Below are 10,775 nucleotides of genomic sequence, written 5' to 3' on the forward strand. Positions count from 1 at the left end.
AGGTATTTGTTATACCACACATGTAATCTTTTCTCCACCTTTGCAATAAGCCAAGTCCAGTCCGCAATTTTGTATCCCCCGTGTTTCACTCGGAAGCCAAGATATTTCAGTCCTTCCTCCATCGGGTATAGATGGAAAGGGAACCGGTTTTTCGTATAGATGATCTTATGGGGCGAGCAGCCAGCTGCTGTGAGAGTGGATGTATGGACATTTATAATCATACCTGTAGCCTTCTGAAATAGGTCAAAGACAAATTGTAAGGCAGAGGTGTCGGCCAGGCTTCCGTTTAAGAAGATGAGCACATCATCCACGAACAGAAGGTGAGTGAGAGAGCAGTTTTCCGTGATTTTTATCCCATTTATCCTTTCCCACCTGTGTTCGGATGCGATCAACCTGCTAAGACCTTCCATGATGAGAAGGAAAAGTAAAGGAGATAGAGGGCATCCTTTTCGTAGACCTCTTTCAGCTGTGAAGAAAGGGGTAGGGGCACCATTTAGAAGGACACTGTACGACACATCAGATATACAGCTCATAATCCACTTGATAAACATATAGGGAAACCCCAGATGGGTGAGAAGCATACGAATGTAGAGCAAGTTTGCCCTATCGAAAGCTTTGGAGAGGTCTACCTTAAGGATCATTCCTTTCAAGTGCTTGCTTTGCATCGAGTGGAGGAGTTCCTGAGTAGTACCTATAGCTTCATGGATTTGGCAGCGATGGAGAAAAGCAAATTGTTCAGGGAAAATATGGGCTGAAAGGATGGGCTTGAGTCTATTCGCAAGGATTTTGGCCATGATCTTGTAGAGGAAGTTGCAGAGTGAGATTGGCCTAAAATCATTGTAAGAGACAGGCTTGTCGGTTTTAGGAATGAGGGCAATGAAAGTGGCTTTGATGGCCAAGGGGATGTTGCCAGAGAGGCTGCAATGATTGATCACTTTGAGAAGGTCCTGGCCTAATAGCTCGAAGAAAGCTAGATAGAACTCTATGGTCCAGCCATCAGGTCCCGGGCTTTTGTCCCTTTGGAACCCCCGTATGGTGGCTTCCAGCTCCCCCAATGTAATTTCTTTAGTGAGCTCAGTTGCTTCCTCTTCATCCACAAACCTGGGGAAGAGCTCGACTACTCTCATGATCTCTAGCAGACTTGCTTCTCTCGGGGCCCTGTATATGTTTCTGAAATGTGAGGAGGCTAGGGATGCAAGTTCTCTGGATGTGTGGACCTGTTGGCCATGTTCATTTTGCAACTCCCATATGGTGTTGATCGCTTTTCGTCCATTCGCGAACCGGTGAAAGAAATTTGTATTCTCATCCCCTTCCTTGAGCCAGATTGCTCTACTTCTTAATCTCCAACTTGCCTCACGATCTCTAAGGACTTGTGTTCTCTGATTGATAAGGCCTTCATACCTGGCTTTTTGTTCCGGGGAGATATAGGTTCCCTCCGAGTGGGATTCTAGGTCTGCAATCGCTTGCTCTGCAAGGGAGATCGTTTGGTCATCTTGTTGCCTCTTATGGTGTGCCCATTTCCTGGATAGCACCTTGATTTCAGAGAGGTTCCTTACAAAGCAGGAAGCCGGGTCTTCTCCTTCAGGGAAAGGATGTGATTTCCAATAGTCTGATATTAGATTAATATAGGAGGGGTCCCGGAGCCATGTGGAATTAAACTTGAAAGGGGCCTTGTGTTTCTGTTGCCTTGCTCCAACTTCAAGGTATATCGGTCTGTGGTCCAATATCCCTCCGCTTCCAACCCATTGCCTGGATCTGGGATGATTACAGTGGAAATCCTCCTTGATAATAAAGCGGTCCAGCCTCCTGGCAAGGCTATGTTCACCAGTTCGATTATTCTTCCATGTGTGCTGGATCTTTGCCGAGGGGATGTCTATCCAGTGATGATCCTCAAGCAGCTGCTCGAAAAAATCCGAAAGCGGGTCGATCTGCGCCATATGTCCCCAAGATTCAACGTGGCCCTTTGAGAAGTTCAGATCTCCTCCTATAATTGTATTCTCGGCTAGGAGGAGAGGGGAATTGAAGAGCTTTCTCCAGAATTGTTCCCTGTTGAGGCAAGGTCCATAGACATTTATAATTCTTAGATCCTCCTCCAGGTCCATGGAGTATATGTCTGCCCCCAAGAAACCAACTCCGCCCCAGATATTCTTCAGATTGATGGAGCTGGTCTTGAAACCGATAGCTATGCCCCCAGATCGCCCAGAGACATCTAAGGCGTAGAAAGACCATCCTGGCATCCAAGAGCCGAGGATGGATGTGGCCGAGTCTGCTTTGCATAAGGTTTCTTGTAGAAAGATAATATCAACCGGATCAGAGAGAAAGAGTCGTTTCAGGGCCAATTTTTTCTCTGGGCTGGCTATCCCTCTACAGTTGAAAGATAAAATCTTCATGGAGGGGGGTGGGGGAGGGTGTCCTTTGCTCTAAGAACCCTTTCGATGGTATGTTGTTTGCCCTGGATGACATCGTCCCCGGCTTGAATCTTAGCCTTGTTGATGGAGGAAGGTCTGCCTCTTCCTTGCTTGGGCGATAGGATGAGAGGCTCCGCAGACAGCCCAATGGCGTCCGCTTCATACTGCTTGGTGATCGAGCGGGTGGAGTACCTCGGTGTAGAGTTTACCGAGGGGGAGGGCAAGGGGAAGGAGAGGGGGGGGAAGGAGGGGAGGGAGCTAGGGGTAGGTAAGCCCGAGGGTTGAGGGATGGGGCAGGTCATATAGTGAGAGCGAGTAGGGGGATGAGTCGGGCGGGAGACCTTGACCAGATCAAGGGCAGAGGGGGAAGAGGGGGGGGGATCTTGATCGGGTGGGGTAAGTGGGAGGGGAGAGATAAACTCAAAGAATTAAGAAGCGAAGCAGAGGTAGTTAAAGGAAAAGACGTACCCGAAGAGAAGACAGCTCCTTTTGCAGCCTTTGAACGCGTCATAGGAGGAGATGGAGGCCGGATCGGGATCGTTCCTTGCTTCCTTTGCCGAGGTGCAGGCGGTGCTTCCACCGTATCAGAGGTTATATTATGCTCCGTTCTGGGAGCCGCCGCTGCCGGAGGGTCAGGTAGTCCCTCAGTAGTGGGTAGATCCTGTGTAATGGGGGTCTGCTGTGCTTTTTGGAGGAGAGGGCAGTCTTTGTAGAGGTGTCCCACTTGATGGCATCTTCTGCATCGATAAGGGATTCCTTCGTAGTCGAGCTTCTGCTTCCTTGAGGAGGATTTCCACTGGATGGTGATGTGTTCAGGCAAACCCCCTCTGGTATCAAGATGGACAAGAACTCTGGCGTACGCCATCATCCCCGTCTGAATATAAGACTTATCTGACTCCATGAAAGTACCCAGTGAGTTCCCTATTCTTCTGAAGATGTCCTCGGACCAATACTGTAGAGGCAGGCCCGGGAGTCTGACCCATACTGGCCCGATCCCAATCTGTTCCGACTCCGGGTCGAAGAGGGGCGTCCAACGTTTGAGGAGTACCGGAGCTTTTTCAAAATGCCAGAACGAAGACAGTACCCAGCTCGTGTGGTCCGCCCTTGCAAACCTCAGTATGAACCAGCCTTGCACGAATGTCTGGACAGAGGGGATTTCCACCAGATATTGACCCCATATCTCTGTGGCCCATGTCTTCAGTTTTTCCGCTGAGATGTGTCTGCCCCGAATGCAGCCCACAAGAACTCTGTCCGCTAGATCCATAGCGTCTCCCCACTGGATGTCTTCTTCAAGTCTAAGGATGACGTCCTCAGATCTAGATTTCAAACATCGTTGCTTCTTCAGGGGACGGGAGGACATGCGTCTAGGGTTTTCAGGAGCCCTGGGCTCTGCCTGTGGGGAGCTCGGGGGGGGGATAGGGTTCGAGCAGGGGGGGAGAAGCCTCCGGGAGAGGGGGGATAGCGTGGTAGCTTCCAGATGAGGCCGGAGGGGGAGGGGGAGGGATCGGATCTGCGGGAGCGGGGGTCTCCAGAGGGTCAGTGGGCAGGTGGGGGATGACAGGGAGTCCCGGCTGAAGAGGAGGACCGGCGACAGTAGGGGAGGAATGTAAGCAGTCTGCAAGGAATCCGAGGGTAGCCGGAGATGGAGCAGAAAAAGTGGTCCAGGAGGAGGGTTCACCAGGGAGCAGAGAGGTGGGAATAGACAGATCGGTCGACAGAGATGGGTCCTCAAAGCTGGCAGAGAAATTTTCACTGTACATACCTCCAGAAGTCGAGAACGTGGAGCGCCAGATGGAGCTTTCAGCCAGCGGGGAGTCCGAATAGTCCACCTCGTCAATGTCCATGTCACCAGCTGCTAGAAACGACCTCGAATCCAGGAAACCGCCAAGGATCGGCACCGACCGTAAGGGAAATCCGTTAGGGTTGAACAAGCTGGAGGAGTTAGGCACTCAGCCAGGTCGCGCAGGCGGAATCCCTATCGTTAGCGGTTGGGAAGGCTGAAGTAACCCTAGCGCCGGTCGAAAGAGTGAAAACCCGTGACGGGGTAAAAACCAAAGAGGGTAAAAAACGAGACGCGGGGTAATGGAAAGGAGGACCGAGCGGGGAGACAATGATGGGTAAAAACCTCGGCACAGAGAACAAGTAATAGTGAAGGGAGACGGGGTCGGGGGAGGCTACAGGGCCGTTACCGGCCTGTAACCCCGTTCATACGGGTCTCCGATGGTCCATGTTGCAGAGCCGTACCTCACTTAGGTCATTCCATTTTCCCTCATTTTTCTATTGTCTTTTCCCTGTGTTTTTTCCTTTCTTTCCCTCTGTCTTATATGTATATATATAGATATATGTATATATATATATATATATGTATATATATACATATATATGTATATATGTATATATATATATATATATATGTATATATATACATATATATGTATATATGTATGTATATATATATGTATGTATATATATATATATATGTATATATATATATGTATATATATATATGTATATATATATATGTATATATATATATACATATATATATGTACATATATATATGTATATATATACATATATATATATATATATATATATATATATATATATATATATATATAGTAACAAAGATTCCATGCTAGTAAATACATGAACATAACCTTCATATAATAAGTTGTTCCAACACCTTGTACACAGTAACAACAAGTTATTGGTCAATCCATATACAGTGAAATCATATATCATGGTATAAACAAACATCATTATTTATATATATATATATGTATATTCTTGGTTTCTTGAGAACATGGGAGATACTTATCTCAAAACTAATGGGAAACTGAATCTGGGACTAAGACACTCCACCAAACCATAGAAAACTACAATTGAGACTCACTAGTAGTTGTCGCACCCCAAGTTGTATTTCAGAGGTTAAGGGATTTTTTATTTCATGGATTAAGCACATCCATTGATTGAAACAGGGGCTCCATAAATTCACCCGTCTCCACCCACCAACTGAATTAAAATCAATAAAATACACAGGGATTCTAGAGACCAACTATCTCCATCCTTCAAAACTCAACATTGTGGTTCCACCCAAGTCATGGATTCTAGAACTCACACTAAAATCAACATACAGCAAAGAAACATCCAGAAATCCTCTAGGAATATTCTAGGATCAATTCCTCCACCCCATCCCTTAGGGATTTTCCTGAGAAGCACGATCTCTACCCTTCATGCCAACAGGGACTTGAGAGGTAATCAATTCCTCACCTGGTGATTTCCTCCTGCTCCTTTGCCAACCAAAAACTCATGCATCTTTTTTGTTCAACCCTTTTCTTGGAATTAGGTTTCCTCTTTTTATCTTTTTGCCTACACTCTTCCTTTTTCCAGCTATCTCTCTCCTTCTTTTCCTCTATGTTTTTCTTCCTATTGTTACTCCATATCTTCTCTAGCAATTCGATTTTTACTCCTCTTTTGTTGTGTTGTTCCTTGACCTTTCAAATTCCATGTTGAGTTGCTTCATTTCTAGTAGTTCGAATTCTATTTCTCTTGCCTCTTCTTAGCAGTAACTCCTACCAACAAAATGTTGTCAACTAATGCGAAGTGTGCCAATTGTCTAGTTGTTCCCCAGATTGTTTTTAAATGCAATTTTTGCTTAATTAATGTAGGAAATGGCTAGCATTTCTTTCCAGCTGTCGTCCTCCCAATCCTCATTTGATTTTTTTTTTTACATTAATATTATTCCCAACAAGTAATCACCACAACCCTCTGGAATTTGTGTCCCATTACTCAACCCATTTCATTTTTATAAGAATGTTTACATTGCATACATAAATGTGTGAAACTTGAGGAAATGTATTTGGTTTTAGTGTTTACATGCATATCCACAATTTGAAGAAAAAAAATAGAATTTTGGCAAACCGTACAAGCCTAAAAGGAAAATGATCATGATAGATATAGTGTTGTAGCCAAGGACTTAAATGCATTCCTCTTAACTAAAGGAAAAATAGGAGGAAGCATAAAAAGAGATTGTATGCATGAGACAATGCATGTCCTTATAGTGCATTAGTATCTAGTATATGTTAAACATATGTAGGGAAATATATGGGAATAACATAATAGTTGGGAAAGGATATATTATAGCATGATTGTATGGATTCCTAACTCATAGTGATTTCTTTTTGGGGGATCCATATCCATGAAGAAAGTATGCTCTAGTGTTCTAGATCATAAACCTATTATTTTATCTCTTAATTCATCACAGAACTATGGACCTATTCCTTTTTGCTTCAACACCCTTTGGATTCAAAACACGGAATTCATGACCATCATCTCAATTTCCTAGAATCAATAAGTCAAAGAGTGTCCCTCTTTCATCTAGGAATCAAATCTTAGGGTAGTTAAATAAGCTCTTAACAGATGGGTAAAGCTAAAATGTGTTCCTTTACATCAAGAAAAGAAAAACAATCAAAAGCAATTAGAATTCATGCTAACATATATGGAAACATCAAAGATCATTAAGAAAAACTTATTAGAGGAAAGATGTTTATACAAGAAATTGCATGCAACAGAAAGGAGAATAAAGAACAAATATTAAAATCCCAGAGTTTGTTGTTGTAGTTAAGAGATTAACATATATCCTTATTTCATTAGCAAGCAAAGGAAAAGAGATATAAAAAATGTTAGAGACATTAACTTTGAGGATCACACTCACCTAAGTGACCTCACAGTAGCTAAGGAGACAATTGTAGCTCATTTTGAAAATCTCTACACAAAGGAGGAAGAAGAAAATTATGGTTAAGTGCATGAGTTGTTAGAGGACATCCAAAAAATATGGTATCTATTGGAGACAACATAGCCCTACTTAGAGAAGTTAAGGAGGAAATAATTTCTCAAGCTATATGGGGTCTAGAACTAGACAACACTACAGTGCCAAGTGGATTTTCCATGCACTATTTCAAATTCTATTGGCCTATCGTTAAATTTGATCTTAGGAAAATTCTGAATCACTCGTTAATAAGAAGAAAGTGGAGGGCCACAACTCCTCCTTTTTGTCTCTAATTCTTCAGGATACAAAATTTACATTATTTTCTATATTTGGGACCATCTTGTTATGTGTTGGAATTAGGATTTAGACTTGGGGTTCAAAATCCATAGGGAACAAGTACCTTGTAAGCATTAGCATTTTTAATCTTTAGGGACTAAACAACGTAAACTTTGAAACGAGAACTAATACTGTTACCCGTTTCATAGAGATAGCAAAAAATTGACCCGATTTTGAAAAGGAGCGATGCAGAACACACATATTTTTTTTAGAGCATAGTTTTTGGAACTTTAAATAACTGATATGATTACCTGTTTCGTAGGGTAGTAAAAATGTGACCCGATTTTCAAAAGTGGTGATGCAGAATACATTTCTTCCTTTTTTAGCATATTTTTGACACTTTAAATTTTCTTATGTATCAAATATAAATATTTGTTTTAAATGTTAGTGATTTTCAAAACGTGTTGATGCAGCATACCTTTTTTTTGGAACTTATTTTTCACACTTTAAAATCTATTATGTCCAATTTTTTTTTAAATTATGATTACTTAACGAATTTTCAAGTTGTTTTATTTTTCTTTTTTTAAATGTTCATTACTTATAAAAATATATATATAAAGAGACAAAAATAAAAATAAAAAATGTTAAAAAAAAACAATCTCGTAAACCATAAAAATATTTGGAAATATATATATATATATATATATATAAGTAAAAAAAACACACACACACGCACTCATTAAAAAAAACTAGAAAAATAAATAAATAAAAACAAAATAGATTTTTTTAAAAAAATAGAAAAGTAACAAAAAAAAAACTAGTAAAATTAATATAAAAAACATTTAAAAATAAACTCAAATTAAAAAAATAAATAAATAAATAAAATAATCATTTAAAGTTTATAAAGAAATATGTATTTTTATTTTTTATTTTAAATAAATATTTTTTTATTAAGCTTACACTTTTTATCTAAAAACAAAAATAAATAAATAAAAAATTAAATCTTTTTTATTTAAATTTAAAATATATATATATATATATATATATATATATAAAAAAAAATTTACTTCCCGCCGCCTGTGGTGGTGCGACCCTCTGCCTAGTGTCGTGCCACCACGAGCAGTCCGGCAAGCGGAGGGGCGATTCCCAAAATCTGACGCCCGCCCGTGGTGGATCGCCCCTCCGCCCACCCGACCGCCGGTAGTGGTGCGGCCCTGGGCGAGGACCTGCGCCCGCACCACCATGGGCGGCGGAAGGTAATTTAAAAAAAAAATTAAATTTAAAAATAGAATAAAAATATTTAAAAAAAATTAATAATTTTTTTTTAATTTAAAAAAAAAAAAAAAAAATAGTCCGCATGGGGTAGCTCAAGTGGCAATGGCAGTGGAAATGAAGTCTTACCGAACCGTAGATCTTGGGTTCGATTCTTGTGCTACCCTCCCTGGAAATGGGGTGAATAACCGACATGTAAAAACTCGAAAATGAAAAGGTCCCACCTAAACTTACAAAAAAAATAAATAAATAAATAAATGTTTTTAAATAAAAAATGTATGCTTGATAAAAATTATATATTTATATATATATATATATATATGTGTGTGTGTGTGTGTGTGTGTGTATATATAATAATTAATTAATAAATTTAAATCAAAAATACATTTTTATTTTTTATTTTTTGTTTTTGTTTTTTTAGTTTTTTTAAATGTTTTTAATATTAATTTTACTACTTTTTTAATTTTTTTTTGTTAATTTTCTATTATTTTTTTAATCTAGTTTGTTTTCTATTTTTTTTTTCCTAGTTTTTGTTCATGTTTTTTTTTTTCTATTTTTACTTGCTTAATTTTATATATATATTTTTAATTTTCTATATTTTTCCAAATTCTTTTATGGTTTATGAGATAAAAAATAAAAAATAACATTTTTTATTTTTATTTTTTGTCCTTTTTATATATATTTTTATATTTGTTTTTTTAAGTAATCAACATTTTAATCTTAATTTTAGTAGTTTTTAATTTATTTTTTTTTAATCTAGTTTTTTTTTTCATTTTTTTTTTTTTAGTTTTTTGCTCATGTTTTTTAAAATTTTTCTATTTTTACCTACTTAATTTTATAGTTTATTTTAATTTTCTTTTATTTTCTTTTCCATATTTTTGTTTTTTTTAACATTTTTATAAAAAAAAATTGTCTTTTTTATATATTTGAATTTTATTTTATTTTTTTAGTATATATTTTAATTTATGTTTGGTTATTTTTTTTAACTTTTTTTTGTTTTGTGTTTTTTCATTGTTTTAATTTTTTATTTTTTATTTTATTTTATGTTTTCATTATTTTTTTGAAATTTTAATATTTTTCAGGGTCATGATAAAATATTTTACGCCATTATTTCGAAATGTTGAAATTTTACCCTTGAAAAAAAAGTGTTATCCTAGCGTCAACACTTTTCGTTTTGAGGGTGTTTTTTGCACAAAACTTACCATTGAAAAAAAAAGTGTTATTCGAACATCAACACTTCGTTTTGAGGTGTTTTTTGGACAATTTTTGCACAAAAATTTGGTTTTCATCGCCATTTTTAAAACATGTTGAAAATTTACCCTAGAAAAAAAAAAGGTGTTATTCCAGCATCAACACTTTTCGTTTTCAACATTGTTTTTGATGTTTTTACGGGGTTTTTTTGCCAGAGTTCCCGTTTTGAGTTTATAGTTCCCGTTTCAAAATTTACATTGTTACTAGAGATGGTATCAACCGATATGCTTACAAGAATTATAGGAACAAAGTAGCCAAGTTCTTCATATAATCATAATGATATTCTATAGTCTACATATCCATATTATATTATACACAATAAATCATTCCAATGGGCACATTCATCATTAACACAAAATATTCATTAATAAAGTAGCATCACTTCAACATCTCATTTAGAAGACAAATCTATATAATGCTTTATATAAAAAACTATAGTAAATCATCGAGTGGAACTTCATAAGGAGCATTCAACACCATACAAAATATCAACAAAAGCATAACCAACCAAGATAATTCATCACTTCCATTCATAAACTAGATCTTTACATTACATATATTCTCCTTATGAATCTCTCTAATTACAAAAAACTTTAAGAAGACCTACAATCGAGAGGTAGAAAAATATCTTCATCCATTCCTCATGCATCCTTTTATAGACCATTCCAACCCTAACTATTGATTTTCAGTTACTAGGTGGTTACAACTAACAAATCTCCTAAAATATCCCTTGGATAGTTGTGCAATGTCCCATACTCTGCATGCAAAGTGTCAATGTGAAATATATTCGCAAGATA

The 10,775-nt window shown here is 38.0% G+C and overlaps 1 protein-coding gene across 1 annotated transcript in view; it reads right to left on the reverse strand.

Moving 5' to 3' along the window:
- The window catches only part of LOC149221828 (uncharacterized), a 5,443-nt gene extending 1,771 nt beyond the window's left edge, over positions 1-3,672 (reverse strand). The window contains exons 1-2 of the mRNA XM_089387487.1: positions 2,877-3,672; positions 1-2,266 (exon numbers count right to left, since the gene is read on the reverse strand). The exon at positions 1-2,266 is cut by the window's left edge and continues 1,771 nt beyond it. Coding sequence (XP_089243613.1) covers positions 1-2,266; positions 2,877-3,672 — 3,062 coding nt within the window. The remainder of the gene's footprint in view (positions 2,267-2,876) is intronic.
- Between the last annotated feature and the right edge of the window lie 7,103 nt (positions 3,673-10,775).

The sequence above is a fragment of the Pinus tabuliformis genome, chromosome Q (genome assembly GCF_031772625.1).
Source record: "Pinus tabuliformis cultivar Carrire ecotype Pingquan chromosome Q, CPIR1, whole genome shotgun sequence".
Lineage (NCBI taxonomy): Eukaryota > Viridiplantae > Streptophyta > Pinopsida > Pinales > Pinaceae > Pinus > Pinus tabuliformis.